The sequence below is a fragment of the Centroberyx gerrardi genome, chromosome 8 (genome assembly GCF_048128805.1).
Source record: "Centroberyx gerrardi isolate f3 chromosome 8, fCenGer3.hap1.cur.20231027, whole genome shotgun sequence".
In the NCBI taxonomy this organism is placed as follows: Eukaryota; Metazoa; Chordata; class Actinopteri; order Beryciformes; family Berycidae; genus Centroberyx; species Centroberyx gerrardi.
In genome coordinates this window covers 21973027-21996509 of record NC_136004.1, presented here as the reverse complement: position 1 = coordinate 21996509, position 23483 = coordinate 21973027, and the positions used below count along the sequence as shown (strand labels likewise).

General features: G+C 41.4%; 2 protein-coding genes across 3 annotated transcripts; both read right to left on the bottom strand.

Moving 5' to 3' along the window:
* Positions 1-1282: 1282 nt before the first annotated feature.
* On the bottom strand, positions 1283-9000 carry elovl7a (ELOVL fatty acid elongase 7a). Of its 2 annotated transcripts, XM_071894769.2 has the most exons (8): positions 8885-9000; positions 5826-5916; positions 5425-5615; positions 4013-4093; positions 3829-3885; positions 3537-3642; positions 3252-3388; positions 1283-2883 (listed from the first exon to the last, which is right to left on the bottom strand). In XM_071894769.2, exons 2-8 carry the CDS (start codon positions 5887-5889, stop codon positions 2632-2634), a joined length of 888 nt encoding a protein of 295 aa, XP_071750870.1. In that variant the 5' UTR covers positions 5890-5916; positions 8885-9000; the 3' UTR covers positions 1283-2631. The 2 variants fall into 2 exon arrangements, with proteins under 2 accessions (XP_071750870.1, XP_071750871.1); XM_071894770.2 differs by lacking the exons at positions 5826-5916; positions 8885-9000 and having other exon boundaries at positions 5460-5598.
* A 330-nt stretch (positions 9001-9330) lies between these two features.
* On the bottom strand, positions 9331-23377 carry ercc8 (excision repair cross-complementation group 8). Its single transcript, XM_071894816.2, has 12 exons — positions 23044-23377; positions 22240-22335; positions 21767-21868; positions 21348-21471; positions 18648-18729; positions 17419-17487; positions 17222-17288; positions 16457-16560; positions 15172-15296; positions 13259-13456; positions 11489-11584; positions 9331-10745 (listed from the first exon to the last, which is right to left on the bottom strand). Exons 1-12 carry the CDS (start codon positions 23118-23120, stop codon positions 10680-10682), a joined length of 1206 nt encoding a protein of 401 aa, XP_071750917.1. The 5' UTR covers positions 23121-23377; the 3' UTR covers positions 9331-10679.
* Between the last annotated feature and the right edge of the window lie 106 nt (positions 23378-23483).

Sequence of the window (23483 nt, the reverse complement as noted above, 5' to 3'; positions counted from 1 at the left end):
TTTGCGGTAATATGTAACAAACAATACACAACTGTTACTCAGGACTACAGAGAGCTCTTTATGTACAGATGACTTACCACCAAGGGTGTGACCAACACTCTTTACTCAACGTGAAATTATTAATTTTATCCATTGTTATGTGCAGCGATCCATCTTAATATGCCATGTCTTTATAAAATACATTTTAAGGAACAGCAATCTGCAAGCCAAGTGTTCATGTATCAGGGCTTTCTCTCTTAATTTAACAGCACCTTCTAGTGGGAAAAGGAGCCATTTACAGGGAGACCTGGCATGAATTCCAACTAGCCAATAGGAACCTATGAAGGTAATCATAAAAGAATTTCACAAAGCCAGTGTTGCCTCTAGTTGGCAGTTAGATGCTACCTACAACAATGTTTCATATGTACTTGGTTCTCACTGTCAAATGCTGCTCTGAGTTATATATAAATATAGCCATGCCACATGTCGGGCACATGCCTAACCCCATAAGATTGGAATTTCACCCTGCTCCTGCGTAGTTCCCTTTTCCCATACAGCGGCTTTCCCCTCATGAAATAACCACCTTTCAAAGATGCACGCAAATAGTCGGCATTTAGATTCTCTACAATGGTTTCTTTCTTTTATATTTTTTCCAATAAACATCAAGCTTCTAATCCAATCTTCTGATCCCCTACTTTTATTGTACCCTGCAAGAACAGAACAAACGCACAAACAAATACCTCTGTTCACAGTGTGGCACAATAGCACTCTAAGATCATACTTTAAAAAAAGATCTTTGGTCACATAACTTATTAGAGATCATACAACTCCCATTTTAGCCAATCTACATTGGCTCATTGAGCTTTTATCGCATGTACAAAAGTGTAGTCTTACATCTACAGACAAATCTGACTGTTCCCAAGTCTAGATTTAAGTCAAAAGGTGATTGATCATTGTCAATCAGGGTCCCTGCACTCGGGAACATGGAGGAAATAAGACTAGCCAACTCTGTGAGGTCTCAGCTGGAAACAGATTTTTCTAAAAAGGCATTTAACTAAATATTTTAGCTGCCGTTTTTGTTTGAGGTTTCAATCTGGTCATTCGGTTAAAATTTTTCTGTTGTCTTTTTGTTTCCGGTTGCTGCATTTCTTTTCTGACACCATTTTAGTCTATGTAAAGCACTTTGTAACTCCATTCTGAAAAGGTGCCAAAGTTGATTAAGCTATATAAAAACATTTTGAAAACACTTATATACACACACACCACACACACACCATAAAAGGAAAACAAAAACACTCAAAACTAAAGTACAACGATCATTTATTTTGATATAAATACGCATAAAAAAAACATCATAATATACACAAGTCATTACAGGTCACATCATTTCTTAGGACAGTTTAAACTACACCAGTAGAGTGAAGATGGGCTCAGACCAAGGCACTGAACAGTAAACCAAAAAACATGTTCACATAGACCCATATCTGTATGCATTAGAGAACTGTGATATATCCCTCTAGTGTGTTAACCTGGGCCGCACACCCACACCAAGTTAAATGCTGTGTCCTCAATCACCATAGGAGCAGAGCGTTGCGTTCACTTTCAACTGTAACAAGAACGCCATAACCACATATTAGAGGCTATTCCAGAGGCTTCAATGCAAAGCCGTTGCCTGAGCTTCAACAAACGAAGCGAAACAAACTCACGGATGAGACAAGCAAGGCCACTGAAGTGTTTTCCGACTGATTTGGCTAAACAGTGAACCTACACAATTGCATGTACTGTGTGTCTTGTGATACAGATTTAATCCCACATTAGTGATGAAGTAGTAAGGCAACTGCTACTAAATTTAAAGCTCTGCTCTGGGTCCTACAAGAACCACAGTGTTGTACCGCCCTTCCTCTCTGGCATCTTTGTCACACCGTCACTTCATATGGAGAAGTAATTTTTAGCGTCTGTACCATCAGCAGCTGTGACTCAAACCATAGAGAGGAGGGCATGCATATGAGAAGAGCGGTCTCCCTTCTGCGTGCATGTTAACATTTAACAATGTCCTGAACAATAGGAAATGTGTAGCCAATATACCATTTTTTAAAAATCCTCATGTAAAAATAAGGAGACACCAGCTAAGAGCCCGTCTCAGAAAACATACAGTCAGCACGAGTTTGGGCCTAGTGTAAAATCCAACCCTTAAACTTTTAAGACCTCAACTGAATTTCGTAAAAGCTGTAGATTCTTTTTGGGAAAGTCCAGCATGGCTGTATGGCGGAGGCTGCTTTAGCTTTATTAGGAGGTGAAGTCCCCACTATGTAGTCTGACTGGTAGAGTCTAAGGGTTGATTTCAGACTAGACTGCATACTTACAACTTTGACAGAAAGGAGAAAAAAAACAACAAAAAAAAACAGGGATATTTGGAATTAGGCTTTAACTTCAGTGTAAAAAACAAACAAAAAGCAATCAGCTTTGGTCATTAAAGTTCTTAAATACAGCTTTGGTCATAATTTAAAGATTGCCTTTGCAGATACAAGTAGGAGAGTGATGAGAAGTACAGTCCAACTCCAACAACATTTGAGTTGAATCTAGCAGACTCCCATAGTGGTCTGCTTACGCAAATGAGGTCAACGCCGAACCCCTGATGGGCCGACTCCCGCATCACTCGTCTTTTTCGTGTTGGTTGGCATTGCCATTCATAACTCCGTTGGAGTGGTGTGCCCATGTCTGAGCCTGCAGTACCTTGGGGAGCCTCTTGCCTTTGGTGTAGGCGTGGTACCAGAAGTTGAGGAAGAGGAACAGGAAAATCAGGCCGTACAGGCCGATGATGTAGACAAAGATGGGGAACTGGTAGGCGCAGTCCTTTATGAAGAAATACTGGGAGATGTGGCTGGTCACCATCACAAACTGGATCTGGGGAGGGACAAAGGAGGGAGGGGTTGACATGTATTGTCAAGGCTCATTGAAAAAGGTAGGACTTTATACATTTAAAAAAAAACCTGCCATTTTTAGACAAAGTTACATTAAACTTGACTACACAAAATAAGATACATAACTGATAAAGGATCAAGAACCTTTATCAAATCTCTCATTCTCTATTATTACATGGAAAAACTGGCATTTATAGACAAAGTTATATTAAACTGAGTACACAAAATAAGAGCAGATCAGAGAAGACCTACCCACTGTGACTTCTTACACACACACACACCTCTTAAATAAGATGTATAAAATCTTCCAAAGCAGTCCTGTCAGACTAGCTCCTAGACTATTTTACATACCAGCTGGATGGTAGTGAGATATTTCTTCCACCACAGGTATTTCTGGTAGTTGGGGCCCAGAGCAGTCAGGCCGTAGTAGGTGTACATGATGACATGGACGACACAGTTAAGCAGGGCATGGAACGTTCCCAGACCACCTGCAATACAGGGCGGATGTCAGTATGTGACATGCAAACAATTGTTGCAATAAAATCCTGGAAAATCTTTTAATGTTGCTTAAAAAAAACAAAGGGCAACATATCAGCCATCAAAGAAACACTGAGACTTTAGAGGGGAGAAGTGTACCTGCAGCAAAACGAACGCCGAACCACCAGGTGAAGGGCATGATTGAGTGATGGTAGACATGGAGGAACGTCACCTGGCTGTTCCTCTTCCTCAGCACAAAGAAGATCTGAAAGAATGGCATACATAAATTAGTTTTAAACAAAAAGGAGACATTGCTATAATTTGACAAATACTAGTTTAACTACAGACTACCATCTTAGCCCTGGCCCGGTGTCTTTAAGCAACAATAGCACAACACAACGTATAAGAAAATGTATTCAACTCTGTGTCTGGGAAATCTTTTGCCACTTACTGTGTCCAACATCTCAATGAACTTGGAGAAGTAGTAAAGCCAGCATGTTGCTGCCATCTAGAGGAGACAGTAAAGAACATGTCAGAGTCCATTCCAAAAGAGAAAACGCCCATCAGACGTGATATTTATTCAGACAAATTCAATTAGGTGTTGCAATAGTGCCAAGTGTGTGAAAGTGTCTCACCCTCACGGCCTGTGGCGATTCAGTGTAGTCAACCAGATCGCAGTGAAAAGAGTATCCTGTTCCCCATCCTGACATCACAAACTGAAAAGAACACAGTGCAAATTGCAATTAGTCACAAGCAATTTAGGGTGTGAAGTCAAGGCAATTGAAAGAAAAGAAATATTAACAACTATTGAATCTTTAAAATGTTTGATGATAAATTTCTCGCCATCAAAAGACACTTATTTTATGTTATTCAGGAATTTGACTTGTACATGTAAAGCAAGTTTTTGGGACTTTCTTAATCCAAAATTCAAGTTTACACAAGTTTTTAGTCTAGTGTTAACCAACATGACAAATGTGAACTAATCTTTTACAGCCTTCGAAATGCATGTAAAATCTAAGTTTGGCTGTCATACAAGTCTTTTTGTTTTTTCCAAAGCCACACATACAGGTTAAGAGTAATACATTTTAGAGTAAAAAAAAAATTAATCTTCAATCTAATAAAAATCACTAAGTATTACAATCAAGAACATTTATCAAATCTCTCATTCTCTAAAGTATTACATGGAAACATAACACACAGAATTAAGTACGCCATTACAAGATGGACGTCTATCAAAGTCAAAGCCACACTGAAGTTACACAATCCTGAGGCAAAGTTTGCAGAACACTGTCGGGGGGGAAAAAAGGAAGTCACACCTGTCCATCAGGTTTAACCTCAACACATAAAAGAAGACGCCCAACAGGCTTTAGGCCCCAGTCAGCACTAACTGAAACTCAGTTGTTTCAGGGAGGAAATAACCTTTTGACATTTTAGGACCTTTCTATCCAATAAGAGATCAGACACTCTTCAGCTTTAAACCCCATGATAGGATTGAAATTTTGATTAAATGAAAAATCGGGAGTTATGGGAGGCCACGATGAGGGATTTGTAAGCTTGGGCAGGGTTGCTTCTCAGCTCTTTAAACACAAAGATCAAACTCTGTTCTGACTTCCCATAGAGGAAAAAAAAGAAGAAAGGATAATATCAGCAAATGCGTTAAAAGAAAAAAGAATGTTTTTCTTCCTGGTTTCGAGCACATGTGAAAGGCAGACACTTGAGCAACAGAATTTCACAAGACCGAGAAACAACTGTGGTATGTGTCATGGCCGTGCTCTTAACAATGAGTTCAACAATGGGGGAAATACTGACACATGCTCCGTCGTGAGCCTGTGGTATGCATATCCGACTCAATCTTACATTAAAGAATGATTGCAGCACCGCCAAGTTTCATGTAACCCACGCACTGATTGAAGCAGAAGATATCCACGAAAAGCCAACGACATACAAAGATCCAGTGCAACAACCGCCCTCTTCATTTTAAAAAAAGCTTTTCCAGTTATGTAATCTACGGATAATGGTCTTCAAGATCGAATTTCATTCAACCCACCTCATAGCACATATAGAGAGAGAGGGCTACCACACCAAAGTTGTAGAATATGAGAATTCCTTTGAGGTCAAAGCCTTTGCGGTTCTCCATTATCCGAGGCCCCAGTGACGTGACAAAGTAGATGTACGCTGCGATGATGATAGTTTGGGGGAGAGGAGACGACATGAGCAGCCAGTTCTCCGTCCGCAAGTCTGCAACAGAAGCACGGTGAGAAGTTGGTAAGATGTTCGAAACAGAACTAAAGCACCAAAGAGCTGCAAGCATAGTGTTTTAAATGCCATAAACATGCAATACAGCGTTTGTCTCAAAATTATTCTTTTCAGTTTATAATTGAGCTTAAAAAAAAAGGATAGGTAGTCCAACAGTAGATTTTTTTTTTAACAAAATGGTCAAAGACTCACCTGCGTTTTGGATGAACTCATCATACAGGAGTGCAGCTGAGGACTTGATATCACTTAATTCCATCTTTTACACAAGGTCCTTCCAATTCACCTAGAAAAGCAAAAAAGGTCAAAAGGTTAGGAGTCAGTTTGGACAAGACATGAGGTCACTGGCATTTGGATGAGACGCCTGAGAGAATCAGAGCCAGCAGGATTTGTCTCAAAGAATGCAAACTAGGTCTTTTGCCGAAATGTTCATAAATATTCAAGGCTGTTGAGACACACCATGTGGGGGAAAAATAGCACAAACGCAAATAATTTAGATACGAATTTTAAGATGATCATTTACCCCCTTTTACCCAAATACATGTTCTCAAACAGATGTGTGCAAGCTGTTTGAAATGTAATTCAGTAGAATGAGAAGCTCTCCTCCTAAACTTCCATCATGAACTCCCAACAAGAATTTAGTCTCTCTCCAAACAATTGGCTCAGAAGTTGTAAAAGCCAAGTGAAAACAGGGCTACTGACTATGAACAGGCCACCTATCATTGCCTCTTGATTGATTGATTGATAGATAGATACGCACAATTATTGGTAGGCTATTTCAGGATGAACTTTAAAAATCTGTTTAGAGCTGATCCCAGTACAACTCAGTAGAGTAAGTGACTGAGAATATGGCCATCTGTTGTTATCTGTAACAGCATACTATTAATGCTGAAAGACTGGATTGTATGAGAAAATGAGTCAACTCAGCATCGCAGCCATTCTCTGCTTTCTTTCCAAGCATCTGAGGCAGACAAGGGAAGAGTGTGTAGTGAGCACAATGAGTGGCAGTCAGCTCTACTCACTGGGCCATGCTCCACAAAGGACACAGCAGAGGAGCCAGCAATCATTTATTCAAGAATGTGGTACGGGGATGCACACACACAGTGCATGCAAACGTATTAATGTCCAATTAAAAAAAAAATACAAATAAAATACAGTGCAGGTTTTGAGGAAGGATAACTCAGTGTTTTCAGTGTACGACCAGTGTATGGTCAAATATGACCAAAAAACCAAACAAAAAACCTGGTCACCTTGCCAGTTGCCATGTGCGTTTTTGTAATGACAAACATACCATGAACCAACTATCTGGACTTACAATTTGTATATGGAAATTGTACTGCATCTAACTAAGGGCAGAACCGTTAGTAACACCATGTAAATGGGCAGATAAAGGCCCATTTCCTAGCCAACAGCCACATGAGGGTGTATGCTGTAGATTAAACTTTAGCACCACACACTCCATACTCAGATAACACAGAGACAGGCAAAGCAGCATCTTATGAAAAGGCTCCAAGGATGATCATTGAAACAAACCAATCAGTAGTTTGTAATTAATCCAAACAAGAATGTATCAGAATGACATCATTTTCAAACTAAGTCAACTGGGATGAAATGGAATAATCAGTGTCAGCGATTACCCATCTACAGTGATGAAATGACTTCAGACAGCTACCATTTAAAAAATTTTAGCGCCAAGACATTATTGCCACATCTAAAGACAGTAATGTGCTATGCTACTATTCAACATGTATGCCTCTTCATTTCTTAATTTGAGGGGGGATTCCTCTTCGAAGCTCAGAGCCTCATGCTTGATGCACAAATGAGGCTGTTCTATAACCTGCTATACACCTGTAGAAGGTTGTAGAATATAGGAAAGGATGTGGCGACACCTGGCAGATTTACAGTGCTGACATTAACCAATGAGGAGGCAAGTTCAGATGATGAGCTCACTGTGTGGTCCGACTGGTTTATTGAACGTGCCTGTAGTAAGGAACTTTGTCAGAGGGTAGTTCTCATGTTAAAACATGCTGCTTTGACAACCAGAACTCCAACGGTGAAACATAAATCTCACCATTCACTATACTTGCTACATTCACCTTAAATCTTAAATAATGTTTCTACAAAGCCCTCTCAATCCCCCCCCCCCCCCCCCAAGGTCTGAAATGGTGTACATTTTACCCAAACCCTACATGACAGGTTTCCAAGGTGTGTCTACCTCTGACACACTAAGAACCTTAAAAAAAAAAAAAGAAAAAAAAAAAAAGGAAAGGGGATATGGACAAGTCATTGAATGAACAGTGAACCTTGAAAAGGGCAGAACTATCTGGAGTCATTGAATGCATTGATGGAGACTGAGACATGCAAGCTTTAACATGCCAATTACAACCAGTTCCAGAAGTAAAGGCTGCTGCTCCTGATGTAAACTACGCCTCATCATTGGTGTGTAGGCTACTTTATAGCACGCAATGTCAACAGATCCCACAACTGTTAAATAAGAAGAGATGACTGGACAGCCTTTAAAATCCACTTCTGAATAAGTTCTGCCTGTACTGGCCTACAGTCCAAGCCTGTAAGGTCCAAATTTTACAATATTCACAATCATTCAACAGCAAGGGTAAGTTTTCCGATGTGTTAAAGCATTAGGTCAAGAAACTGAACACACTTTCGATTAAGCAATAATCTTTAAATGAGTTTTATGACAAACCAGCAGTCTGCCAAGCGTGGCATGGAGCCATTTGGCGTCAGTAGTTGTTTGACAACGCGGTGCCTCATCGGATGAAATGTGGTCGACCCGGTTTAGGTTCCTTCGAACTCAAATGGTTGGTAGGCTACTGCAGTTGTAACTGGTGGTATGTTACGCACTTATGTAGCCATGGGAGATTGGGGGGGTTTATATTGAAATATCAGCGTGTAGGCTAACCGTAAGTGATCAAAATCAAACTGGAATTGTTATTTTTACACGTGGAAGACCCTATGTGATTCTTTTTTTTTTTTTTTTTTTTTCTTACAGCCGTTAATGCCATAACTCGCAACAGGTGACGCAACAGGCTGGAAACAGATCCAACAGCAAATCAACTCTTCAACAATGACAGGAAGTCATTAAGTGATAACAAGCACGCTTTTGCATCCGTACACCGCTCTCCTCCTCAGCCATTTTACCCTTTAACCCTATTATCTTTAAAGTATTCCTGATCACTTTATCTGTTGAGTCCTCACCATTAAACAAAAAGTTTTAAAAAAATTAAATGACTTACCTTTAGCACTGCTGATAATCAAAAATCCTTATGGTCCGTCAAACTCCTGGCTCACCTGCGGCCCAGCAGTAACAGGTGTGTCTCCAGCTCCACGCACCAATGCGCTGACAGTGCGCTCCTCTCGCCTTATGACACCAACCGGAGGGCGGGGATTTGACTCCAGGTTGGCCTCCTCGTTCTCTGATTGGACAATCTGTGGTCCAACAAGATCCCTTTTGATCCAAAATCATACCTAAGAGATGCCTCACAGTTACCAATGGAAACAATGTCAAAAGTTTTTTTTTTTTTTTTTTTTAACTCTCTGTCTATTCGGTTTCTCTTTGTAATTGGTTTCAGTACAAGAAAAAACAAAAAACATAGCAGCTATCAATATAGGATCTTTTCCTTAAATATCCTTTCGACTTAAAGTTACACATAAAACCATAGTAAGAATACAGAAGTAGGTTAGGGAATGCATTATTGAGGTAGCATTCTCAGAGCTTTTATTATAAGGAAAACCACAGGTAAATTATAAAAAGACTGTACAATTCAAGACACTTCAGGCATTTTAGAAAAGATAAACTGGCTGGTGAGTTATATGATGGCACAGACAGAAACAGTATATCCAGGATATAAACCCTCCCTTTGAATCCTTTTGATACTATTATACATAAATTGTCTCCGCTATGGGGATTACAGTCAAAATGATCTCTCACATATTTATGACTTGTAAAGTACAATCACTGGGTGGATATAAATAACACAATAGTATATTTAAAAATCACAATCGATCACTGTAATACATATTGCGTATAGTGTCTTTGGGCCATGAGTGAAGGTTTAGCCTCATAAGGATTCCATGTATATCCATGTAAATAAGGCCAACATGTAAAAGAGGGAGGGGGAGAGTAGTTTTAGTATCACTCCTCACTGGTGGTTTCAATGAGGCCTGACAGCAGAACCTAAAAATAAATGCAAATTTACCCAGGAATGACAACAAGAGAATGAGTGGAGTGGTTCCTCCCATGTGAGGTTTTGGTTGGCCTCTTCTCACCTCAACTGCAGAAAACACACGAGCTGAAAGACTGCATAAACAGTGATGCTTGTTGTTATGAGACCACACCTCTGTGAGAGGATACTGCTCTCCCTCTGAGCCCTAGATTATACCCGTGGCTAAAATTTTTAAATATTCAAATATTTGAACCTGAAACATCATAACAGGTGTGTACATCATGGTAAGAAATGCAGTAAAAAGTGACAAGTCTGCTGTTCTCTGCTATAGGAGGAAACCGTATATCACCAAAGAGTCAATGTATCAGAATTTGAGAAAACAAAAGCAGACGTCCCTCTTGATTTCCATGCATTTTTGAAAAAACACAATGGGTTTTGAATGGGTTAAAAAGGTCTTAATGACATGAAACTTGCAGTGCATACCAAGGACAATGTTGGCTTTCCGTTCTAGTAAAAAATGAAAAACACAAAAAATGACGCTACATCAAATGTATAAAAAAAACAGTTACTTTACATAATGTGTACAGTACATTTATAAAAAAGAAATACATACAATAATTATTAAAAGACTCACAGCCATGTCAGTGTAGCCTACTCTGCTGACATGCAATGTCTTTCAGGCATGTCAAGGTGTTCAAAACGTTGTTTGAGTTTTAAGAGCTCCGTCTTCTTCTGTAATGTCATGATGATGCAGGTGAGATTATCCCAGACCCCTTATTTATCTTCATTTATTTTCCTAGGCCCCTCATTTGTTGACATGGCTGTTGTTAAAGAGCTGTACGTCCACACATGCAAAACATTATCATTAGTCTTCATCGCTGCTCCATCTGTCCTCGAAGGCAGGGTTCACTGAAGACTGGCCAGCCGCTCCCTGTAATGCACCAATACATTCATCTCAGTATATCCAATCAGTAAGCAATCCCCATTATTTTAATAGAGCCATTACATAAACATAATATATATATAGTGCACACAGAAAGCATCGTACAGGTATAGGAGAAATATTGCGATCCATTAAATGAAACCACAAATGCAAATTTGACTGGCTCATTACAGATGACAATTATTATTCAGCTCATCTGCTAAATACAGTAACCGGTGAAACTGGAAAAGGAAAAGTAAGATGTATTCATCTGGACGTGTTTTTTCATAAGCATCAGTAGAATGTAGTACGGCATGGCAGAGCTGACAGGGGGTGGTGACTGACTCTTCCTGTGTGTGTGTGTGTGTGTGTGAAAGAGAGAGCGTGTGTGTGTGTGTGTGTGTGTATAGATTGTTGGGTGCCAGGTTTCCCTGATGTGGATGAGAAAGATGTGTCGAAATTTAAATTTGTCATACGAGGCACAACCCATCTGGGATCGAATTTCTGCCATGAACACAAAAACACAAAGGACAAGTTTCACAGACACTGACTAAGCCTTGTGTGAAACTAAAAATCTGCTCCTATTAAGATCTCCTTTGAAAGAGAAGTTTTGCTCTAACCGTGAGCCTTGAAAACACTTGAAATTAAAATTTTCTCTATGAGATTTGAATAAAGAGCGTAAAAATATGCTTCCACAATCTTTTCCTAATACAGCTTTTCCACATCTTGTTTCCTATTGTTTGGGCTTGTACCTTCTTTGCTTCTTTTGACTCTTCTTCTACGTCCGGGGCACGGAGGACAGGAACCCACGCCAGAATGTTACAGTCTTTACCTCCACTATACAGCTCCTAGACAGAGGAGAACAAAGGGAATTGGAGGACATACGAGAAGGAGCTGATGTTGCAGCATTACCTTCACCTCACAGAACTTGTACAACAAAGACATCAGCACCAGGGGGAAACCAACGGTAACAAGCAATATGCTCAGGACCAAGTGTAAAGTAATTATTAAGCACAAAACTGTCCCTGCAACAAGTGTGCCTCTGGGAAGTATTTCACTGTGCCGCGGGACTACTCAGTATCGTTACATCAGCGTAGAGACATCCAACAGAACAGAGGCAAAATGCATTTCCAGGACTGCGTGTCCCATCCAGTAACCCTCCAGAGTGACAAGCTGCTGAGCTGCATTCTTACACATGTGGGCTAATAACTAGGGCGTGGGTCGGATAACGCTACGGATGTCCCCATAAGTACTTGTGGGGCAATCATATCTTCCTTAAATTACTTATTAGTGTCTCTATCAGCACAGACATAATTATCTATAGAGGAGAATCTGAGTAGAAACAGAATTACAGTGTGTTTTTTTGTCAAGTGCTACTTTGGAATATTACATAAGAAAAACCTTAATGTCCTCAATGAGGCAATTTGTTGAGTAGCGTAAAAACACAATTACATCACAGAAACACGGCGTCGCTTAAAAATAAAGTCCTGTTCTGTATAATGCTCTGGCATAACTTTAAAGTGTGTGGTATGCTACTGCATCTGTCTGTCAAGTCTGGCATGTCAATGTTTTTTTCTACTCATTACCAGACTTAATAACTAGGCATATAATGGTTCGGAAGATGAGGGGCAGACAGAATCTTCCTAACAATGGACAGTCAGGATATACAGGAACAGAAAGCTCTGATGAAATGCCAATGACACGCCCTTGTCCCATTAACTCCTTTCTCACAATCGCTTCCTCCTTGAATTACTTCATGGCGATGACGAACATGAATGAAATTCGGGAGGAAGAGACAAAAGTGTGTCACAGATAATGCTGGAACTAAAGTGAGCAACGCCAGCGCCTGACTCTGATGGCTGTGACACCAGATAAGATATGACATTGCTGATGATCTCCCCACTGCACAGTAAACTTTCTCCACACAGCTTCTGACAGCTGCATCTCATTGAGAGACACAGAGCATGCACAGGCTGAGAGCACCAGCTCCTATCGCACAATGGGTATTCCTGTATTTGCATTTATAGCAGCTCAGTATAGCTCGGGAGATGTTGACTTTAATAGGTAATCTCTCCAGAGGAAGTGGCTCATTTGAGACTACCATGGCAACTGCACACTATTGGCAGCCGCGACTACAATGACAAAAGCACAACAGATGAAAAGATAAAAGAAAGCGACTGCGGACAGACAGACATTGACCTAAATTCTCTATGCATGCAGGGACCAAATAGACTTGTCTGGCATACAAAGCAGAAATAAACAGGTTGCCCAGACAGACAGAAAAAAGGCAACAGAGTGGATAGATAGATGGAAAAACAGACAAAAAAACATGACCATGGATAGATAGATAGATAGATAGATGGAAATACAGACAAAAAGGCACAGCAGCAGACAGACTAATGGAGAAACGGACAAAAAGGTAGTACAGCATATGGATGGACATATTGGCCCCTATGCAGGGGATGTTCTCCATGCAGGAGCAAAACGTCTCTCTGTGCATCTGGGTCCTCAGTGTGTCTCACCTGGTAGTCTGGCTGGAACTCACAGCAGTCGACGTTGTTGTAGTGCCCCCTGAGCATGGTGACCAGCTCACCTGTGTGGAGGGCATACACCGCCACCGAGCTGCCGCATGGCACAAACACAAACTCCGGGCTGCAGCCGCGCGACACCGTGAACTTGAGCCCCTTACGGCTCTCGTTGCACACCTTCCCATAATTCACCTGGGGGGACAAACGGAGTGGAGGGAGAGAATGGCCGGGTCACTGTTGTAAATTTATTATTATTTTTATTCCTATTATTCCTTTTCCTGACACTGAACAGAGTGGGATGGTTTCATGGACGGAAATGAAGCCTTGCTCTGCACTGAGAAATTTCTCTCAATAGAGATCTCTATTGAAATTACAGAAAACTTTGCAAATCTTTCATATAAATTATTTTCCGTTTTCCTACTCTTCATGAAAGCTTTTATATTTGCTCTTCACTACAGGAAGATCACCACACGCTCAACTAGTATCTTATACTAAGGTGCTAGAGGTAAAAAAACAGAAGTGGAAGAGCTAAACTTCTGCACACTTAGGTCGATGCAAGTTTCTTTATTTAACCAAGCTTTTGGTCAAGTAGACCTTCTTCAGGGCATACCTATAAATGCCCTGAAGAAGGTCTACTTGCCAGTGCTTACATTGAGTGCAAAACCTAAGCAATGGCCGCTTATCCTTTTTGTCACCAAAAGCAAGAACCTTGCAGATTATCACATTAACATTAACTAAGAATTACTAGGCTTAACCCATGAAACAGGCTGCAACATGTTGGTAATGCATTCCTTTCACTTTTCTTATGTGCTAGGTGCATCAAACAAGATGTCTCCTTGGGGCTCATAAAGGAATTAACACTGCATCATCTATAAACCGATTTTAGTCTAAGCCCACGAGAGAAGGTACATCTAACCTTTGAGTCATTAGTCGTCTTGTGCGACAGCCAGAAGATGGAAACATGCCCGGCATAGCAACTGTAGCACGGAGCAGCAAGAAATTAGAATAGGTGACTGTGTGAGAGCCCAGGGCAATTACATGGTCACCCCTGGTGTTTGGACAGGGTTAGGTTTCTGTGGAGTGGGTTTCTATGTGGAGTTGGGGAGTGGCGGGTGGGGGCTCTCTATGGGGAACAAACATGAGGCGACTGAAACCCACTCTGAACCCCTAGTGAAAGCTAATACTACTGGAACTCATTCAGAAACCATATGCAAACTAGAAGGGCACTCGGAGAGCGCAGACCTCCGCCAAGGTTCGTGCTTTTATTGCTTGTTCGTGAGTCGGATCCGCTCCAAAATTTAATGGGTTCTTCCTTGGCCCATGCTACACTCTTCCACGATGTTTCATGAAAATCGGGCAAGTAGTTTTTCCGTAATCCTGCTAACAGACAAACAAACAAACGGCACCGAAAACATAACCTCCTTGGCGGAGGTAATAAAATACCCAAAACATTTTGCATATCACAGGGATTAAATTCTCCTTCAGGGTGGTAAGAAGGGAAACAGCATATTTGCGTGAACCTGAGGCTATAAACTATGTTCCCTTCAAGGTTGACAACCTTTTGGCTCAGTCTTGGTGAGAACCCCAGTTCATGCTACACTGTTCTCTGCTCTGTTTTCATCTCTGCTCTCTTACTATGGCCAAAACTGCTAAAATAGTCGTGGAGGATGGATTGTTCACACTTCTGTCCCCAAGAGCCCATGGGTGCTGTGATGGGAGCAAGGGCCTCTAATTTGGTTAACAGTGTGGTGACTGAGAGCAAAAGTCTAGTTTACACATCTATTGCTAATAAACCCATTTTCACACCATTACCTGTAGGTCTCGGCCTATCATATTTTCCACTGAGGTTCATATTAACTACTTATGTCTCTCTCTCACTCACACTCTCACACTCTCTCACACCTTACCAGTGTGTTTTCTCCAGTGGCGCTATTCCACAGTCGCATACGGTCATCAGTTCCCGTAGTGAGGAGGTAGAGACCATCTCCAGTAAAGCACAGGCCATTCACTCTGCCATTATGGGCTGTGTTCACTGGTCAGAGACAGGCAACATATCAATGACGACTCTACATACTGTACTTACACACTATCGATACCATATCTCACACACACACAAAAATGGATTCATAAATTCTGTACAGATTATGACAGGAGCTGCACTTCCATTACTATATGGCTATGAGGCCTTGGAGGACTCAAACATTAACATTGCTGCTATCATACCATACAATCCACCATGTTATTTATGTAGCATCCTTACCCTCCAAAAAGTAAGCATCTGTCATCTCCTTTCCCCTCTGTCTGTCAAAGGATACTTTATTCTACATGCTATTCATTCTAGCTTATCGCTTCTGGCGCCTATCCATTAACAAATGCTGTTAGTGCAGGTGTTGTTACACTCCTTTGCCCAGGAAAGCTAAGATAAACTGGTTTTGTCTAGCTGTTTGTTCTCCTTAGCTAGTCCTACAACACAGACAAGTCCTCAGGCAGGAAAGGCAGATATGTGGAGAATGTTAACCTCTCCTCTAAACAGAGAAAACTCAGCTGTTAACTTGAATAGTTAAGTTATTACACACGACCTTCACAGCTGGGAGGAGGAATCATTTCATCAGTTTAGAGGCGTAGATGTGCATCCCCATCAAATGTTTTGAGACACACTCACTTCAACACAGCAGGCTTTGCTACAGTTTACCATCCACAAGCAACACTTATGCCCCAAATATGACTGTGATCATTAAGAGTGTTAAAATTACAAATATGGGATTAATTTATTTTGTACTTCTATATAATTTCCGAGCTTTCACCTCTGCTCCTGTTGTTAGAGCACAGTCTTTCTTTTGTGTAGCACCACTATGAGATATCTGCCTTGTTGTGAGTTGCTAAAAGAACAACATGGAGAGTGGGAAGTAGAGTGTTGTGGTAGAGGGAGGGGGAGAAAAAATATATGACAGGATGACGAGGTGCTCCGTCAGTATCCAAGCTAAGCCCCAAGCTGTTACCCTGCCAGCTACACCCCAGGGGGCTGTCTGACAACCATTTGTGCCCTGATGTCCCTCTATGCCTGTATGCCTCTCAGCTTTCTCCTTCTCTAAGTAAAGGGTGAAAAATCTACCAAGAGCTCTGCCCACTCACCTTTAAATAAACAAAGGCTAATGACAGAGGAAGGGAAGGAAACAAGAGAGGTGACAGTACCTGCCTCAGAGGCGGCTTTCGACTTGTCTCCGTTGTGCTGGTCCAGAGTGAAGAGACTGCCAGAGGCCCGACGCACATCCCACACCTGCACCCTGCTATCTGCACTGAGAAAGAAAAAGGGGGAGATTAGTTTTTGTTGTTTTGTCCCTCATGGTTAATTCATGCAGATATAGTCCTTTGAAATTATCCAAAATAAGCTCATCATCCCACTAAGAAGTGGAATCCTGGGGTTTACAGGTACAGGCTCAGACTGAACAGCTTCAATGGGCTAAAAGAGCATCATATACTGACGACCAGTACCCCAGTGTTTGTTTTTAAAGGTCAGTTTTCTGGTGGGACTTTACATTCTACTCCACAATACAATATCATATACCTCTCTGTGCGTCACTCCTTCAGTTGTTTTCAAAATCACTTACAGTCCAAAGGGACGGCAGCACACGGATCCCAATGGGTTAATTAGCGGGTCTAATGCAGCATAAAGCAGGTGGGTACTCCATCTACCATATGCTATACTGACAATCCCAGGGAATGGGCTACTAGAGTGCCACTGTGCCATCCTACTGGCGACATGGTGCCATTATCCTTGACTCAGGTTGCCAATGTGGCCAGATGGCAGGGAACTGAGGTGACAAGAAATGCTGGGATACAACAAGGTGGGAATCACCCTGCACTTGGCATTATACTTTGATATGGCACTGGGGGCTAGCTGAATGATGGTTCTGAGGCTGTATCCCAACAGAAAGAATGGCAGTCAGTAGGGCCTACCTGGCAGTGGCCAAGATGTGCTCGTATCTGGGTGACCATTGTACAGACAGGACCTCTGCTCTGTGACCTTAAGGGGAGAAGAAGTTATTATTTATGGTTTCAGCTATGTGTGTGCGTACATGTGCGGGACAAATAGGGAGGTACAGTGAAAAGAAGTGAGTGTGAGTGTTTGTGTGTGTGTGGTGTGGTCTACTAACCCTGAAGAACGTGAATGCGTGCGCCAGACTTCAAGTCACACAGCTGTATTTTAGGGTTTTTGGTGCCAACTGAAAAGGCAAAGACAAAGTGGCAGTTTAGAGAGGATCAATGGGACTCATTAAGGCTGCCAATACTACTGTGTTTAAAACACTATTAAAGAAAAGACCTCTATACTTGCATAGGATATGTTAATAAAACATTTTGGTCCTCAATACCTTCGTCAGGTTTATGTGTTTAAAACAGTGAATTACAAGACTTATTAAAAAGCTGAAAATCCATGCAAAGTACCTTGTACGGGCTAATTTGCTGTGTCTGTCTTTTCAATCATATGTATTAACATTTATTCATTCTTACTTACAAAATGAGCACATTTTAAGGATCTCGCTTGATAAATGTGTGAGAACAATCTGCCCCAACATGTGTATATGGGAGAGGTGCTTCAGGAGGAAAAAAACTGGAGTCCCGGGTTCTCACAGATAAGGTGTGGTGAATATGAAAACTCGCTGATACTACCTTCTGATAAACTTGAGCCAACACACCCAGCATTTACACATGGGATGAGGGCAAGCTAGATGGTGGAATTCAACAAACAGCAAAGAAGATGATTAGAGCATGGGTTAGAGGATTAGAATTGAAATAGCCCAAATGATGCAACTTTGACTTTAATGCAACTTTAATTTCCCCCAGGGGATCAATAAAGTGCAATCGTATCTTATCACTGCTTTTCAGGAACAGATTTCCTTAAAAATGTCCTCCAAGAAGTAATGGAAGACTACAGGGTTGTTTGCGACCTGTTTGGTACGCATCTGTAACTCCTCTGAGAGGGATGGACACATTGATAAAAAAACAAACACACACTGTAGCAGACACTGGGTTACAAACACAGTCAAAGAGACTGTTGTGTGAGTGTGTGTGTGAAAGGTTCACCTGTGTACACATGTTTATGTGTACATACTGAACAGGTATGAGTAACCAGTTGGGCCTGCTTGGTGACATTGTGATGGAGCACCTATGTAGATTCCTACCATGTTTCTCCACAGAAATCTGTTCCTGCACCTGAATCCGTGTCTAACCCCCTCCTGACTCTCTTGTCCCCTCCAGGCACCTGTCACTTTGTAACTTGGGGTAAAGACTGGGGTACAAGACAAGGGCAGTGACTGTGGAGTGCTGTGGGGAAGCACATAGTACACTGGCAGGAGAAAAGACCTGATGACAGACACATGCACACCTGCAATAAGGCTGTGTTTCCTGGCGATGGGGGACATGTGGTGGCAGTAGACGTTTCCTTCGAACTGGAATACTTCAGCTGGCTGAAGAATCGCAGAAAGAGAGAGAGAACAATCAGCTGTGGTCAAGCTTCAGCACTGCCTTGCACTATGGAGAAATAGGCTGTGTGTTTTGTTTGTGTGTGTGTGTGTGTGTGTGTCTGTGTGTGTGTATGTGTGTGCGCATGCGCAATAGAGACTAAAACAGAATGAAAAAAAAAAAACCATCTATTTTATGATCAAATCTACAGCCAAAGCCTGTTGTCACTTAAAGATGCAAACAAACTACTATCAGTCAAGTCTGAAGAATGTACAGTAATGCAGTGTTGCTCAACCTAGGGGTTTATTAGTTCGAGAAAATTTGCTGAGCATGGCATGCTCTTTTTCAACAGAGCTTTGCTACACACTTAGAGGTAATGAATATGTATGGGACCTCTTCCGTTCGTTAATCATGTGAATAGCCTGAAAAGGAAAATTAATAATCATCACTTGAATTACAACCTTCACCTTTCTTTGTGTGCATTCTTGTGTTGCACAGTCGTACGCCGGCATTCCTTTGTTTTTAAGAGGTCAAAAGCGAAACAGGCTGTGACTTACTGCAGTGGTGGCAATTATTGGCCTACATAATATCTAACACCTTTTCACTGAGGATGTACTGTTGTACAGCAGGCTGTCCAAAAATGTTAAGAACAGTCTTATAAAATGACTAATCTGAAGTCATGGTCTTAAATTATAACTCATCTGCGGTATAATTTCACCCACTCTGCAGGGAAGGAGTTTTGGGCATTAATTAGGTGACCATGAGAGGGGGAGGAGGGGGAGGGCATAGCAGCTCAGAGCTTGGGAGTCAGTGTGCCTGAGCAGCAGTGGCAGTTACAATGCAAATTCTTCTGCAAACACAAAAAGGCTCTCTGTGCCCTATCTGCCAGCTTGTGCCAACACAAGCATGGACAGAGCCAATGTGCACACACACAGACACAGAGAAGGCTCAGTTTGGGCATAAAAATACCATAACCATGCACATATGCACACAACACTTACAGTCATTAACACACACAAACACAAATGAGTACGCGTGAGTGCACAACTACATAATAATATTTTAATAGGAACAACCAAGAATCGGTGTGTGTGGCTGTGTGAAAGAGACAGAGAGAGAAACGCACAGAGAGTAAGGTTGTCAAAAGTATCGATACTTCGATAAGTATCGATATAAAAAAATTGAAACGGATACAATACTCATTTGCAACAGTATCGATACCAGCAGTGCTTTCTCTAAATGAAAAATCAAACATATTATTTCTCCGCCTCCACTAGCCACACACACACTCACACACAAACACACCCTGCACCGCTGCCCACAGCCCCTCCTCTCACTAGCAGTCAGCTGGGTTGTTGCCTCAGTCAGCAAACAATGCTACAGAGAGGTGCCGACGAAGGGGGGTAACACGTCAAACTTGGCGAAGCACCTTAAAGGACCGACACGCCAGTCTATATAAAGAATTTCGAGAGGTTAGCGAAACATCACTGAAGCATTAAACATTTATCATAAACGTTAATGTTCCCTGCACATCATCCGTTTTAGTTTAGCTAGCAAACCAAACGTTAGCTACAGAGCTAGCTAACGTTATCAAGTAGGTTTGCCAGATGCCCGGTTTTCGACCGGACTGTCCGGTTTTCAGATGCATTGTCCGGGCCCGGTCAGAAGGCTCGACCGGACGTTGAAATGTCAGATTAAAATCATTCTGTCAATAATAATCCACTAACTCTAGCCCTGCTGATTTTTCCCTATCATTGGTGGGTATCTGTTGCTTCAACAAGCTAAAAGTGTTCTGATAGGCTGATGACTAGAACAGGGTAATCTGCTGTGTAAGTGCAAAGTTTTGAATGAGTTTTATCGGCCTACGTTATGGAGAAGCTGTCTGTCTGTCCGTCCATCTGTCTCGTTTGCACCGGGATTTCCCCCTGCGTTGTCGGATATTAAGGGACTAGTTTGGGTCTCTGTGTCTGTGTTTTTTTGCTTAGTTGCTTACAGTTTATGCTGCAGAGGCCAGGAGGCAATACGATGTTTCACATGCTTGTGCAGTATAAGCTCACTCCCCTCAATAAAAAAGAGCAAATCATGACAGCGATCGACACCTGTCAATCAAAAATGTGTTGTTTGATCTCAGACAACTTTAAAATATTGTTTTCATGTTAAAATTAGATTTTAACATGAAAACAATATTAAAAAAAAAAAAAAAAGATTGAAAATTCATTTTTTTACCCGTGGTATCGAAAATGGTATTGCATATCGATATTTTCCTGGGTATTGTATCGAAGTTAGAAATTCTAGTATAGTGACAACCCTAACAGAGAGTAAAACAAATGAGAGGGTTAGTGGGTTTTTACTGTCCCTTGCTTGACCTTTTGAGGTAACCATGGCACCAGTGTAACTCTAGCAGAGCGAAGAGCCTGCCATATGGGACCATGTGGCACAGAAGGGTAGAAAGCATGAAGCAGAAAATAAGAAAGACAGGGAAGAGATGGTGAAACAAGTGAAAAGGGAAGACAGGGTTTTGGAGCTATAAGGAAACCAATGTCAAGTCAGCCAGTCAGTCAATAAATCAATCCCTAATATATATTACACATTTCATACAGATGAAACAAATAATATTCCTTACCTTCAGTGTCTCAGTGTCCCACACCTTCATGGTCTTGTCAAAGGAACTGGAGACAAATATGCCTGTGTCATGAGGATACCACTGGACCGTCTCTACACTGAATTTGTGGACATACCGACTGGACCTAAACAAAAAACAAGTACACACACACACACACACACACAAACACACCCTTATGTCACCATGTCCACATAAAGATAAATTAAAAAAAACTTCTCAGCAGATTCTCACATCACATGTTTCATGGTCTGATTCCCCCAAAAAATATTCAAAATTCGATACTGTACCAATATTGCTAATGTAGTGTTACTGAACATAGTAATATGTCCTGTCTGGACTATAAAAGACACCGTTTGTGCAGGGTTACAATGCAATGCTACCCTCTAGTGGATGGAGTGAGTAAATGGGAGAAACTTCACCTGCCTACTGTGCAGATTGCCTTGCAGCTGTATTGGGGTTTCCCACTGCTGTTCTCCAGGTCATAGATGACGATCACCCCGTCTGCACCTCCAGACAACATGCTGAACAACAGAGAGGGTTGGGATCAGATGCTGCAGTCCGTCAGTAACCCATACTTGCTGCAGCATGAGTTCTCACATTCTTTCAACCCAGGAATACAATCTGAAATTCAGTCTCTTGCCTTGAGGTGCAGGTTTGTTAAATACATTACCACCTTTGTTATGCGTGGACCCATGAGTAATGGGCTTGTGAACAATTTTGGGTTTCCGAACCGCAGTTTAAAAAAACAGCTTCTACAGTATTTAGCCAATATTATATAGGATAGACCTGCAGTGGCTGAATGCTACATTTTGCAGGAAAAAGAGTGCTATAGCTTCAGTGGGGACAAGAATATTTGCAGAACAATAGTGCTAAATTACTGAGGCACACTTACTATCTGCCCTCTACCACTTCAATGTCTATGGTGTTAATGCCGTTGCCATGGATTCTGTCCACATCTCGGTCATGATTCAACTTCAGACTGAGGACCCTTTGGAGCGAGAGAAGGAGAAAGAGGTTTGCAACACTGGACATTTCTCAGCATTAATCCATATCTGGGACTTTAAAAGCCTAAGTAGATGGTCAACATAACATTTGATAACATTTAAATAATCCCTGTGAGGAAATTGGTTCATTGAAGCAGAAAAACAGCTAAAGGATACAGCAAAGTAAAATAGACTATAAATAAGATATGGTCATACATATGTTTCAAGTGTCTGGGTGTGTGGGCGTGCATTTTAAAACGTATATCAAAATGTTCAATTTATCCATGTAGATGTAGAACTGATGTACAGGTGGTGAAGGTTTTCATATGTCCTGTGCATTACTAGTTGTCAATCTTACATGGGTGTATGTGTATTGTTACTGTGTGCAAGGCACTTCACAGATGCGTGATGCTCCGTGAAAAGATTAATTGGAATAAATCAGACACAGAGTTTAACTTTAGCTGAAGAGTCTTTTATTTGTATTTATCCATGTCAGGAGTAGCCACATTTAGTCATGTCATCAATAGTTAGAGATAAGTAAATATACTTATCTCTAACTATTGATGACATGACTAAATGTGGCTTCAGGGGTGAATCGAGGGGCCAAGGTAAGTGCTGTTAGTTAACGTTATGCTATGAAGACTGAACCCTCTGGTAGACATAACGGTTAACGTTACTACTCTCCTTTTCGTTCTAGCTCTGTTCTCTCTCACCTTCTCGTTGACTCTGCACGTCTCAGACGGAGCGGGTCATCGAGACCAGCCTGTCTTGCTGCGAGAAAGCCCAACATTGTTTTCTGGAGAGACACTATCTTGCTTTCAGAGCAGGACTAACGTTATTGTTTATTGTTTGCTAACGTTAGCTAGTTTTACTTAGCTAACTAGCTTACAGGCTAGCATGTTTTCTACCGTGAAGTGAAAGGTCAATCCGACCAGAAACTTTTTGTATCCAAGAAATCATCTTCTATGTGCCTCGGGCTCCGTGAGAGTGAAAAACACCATTTGGATCCCATTAACTTACTATTGGCACATAATTTCTAGTCTAACTTAAATCACTTTAATTTAGCTTCGCGGCTCCAACGTAATGAGCGGCCATGTTGTTACGTAATGCGTCCATTGTATAACAAATGCAACCATTGGCTGGTCAAGTCCAG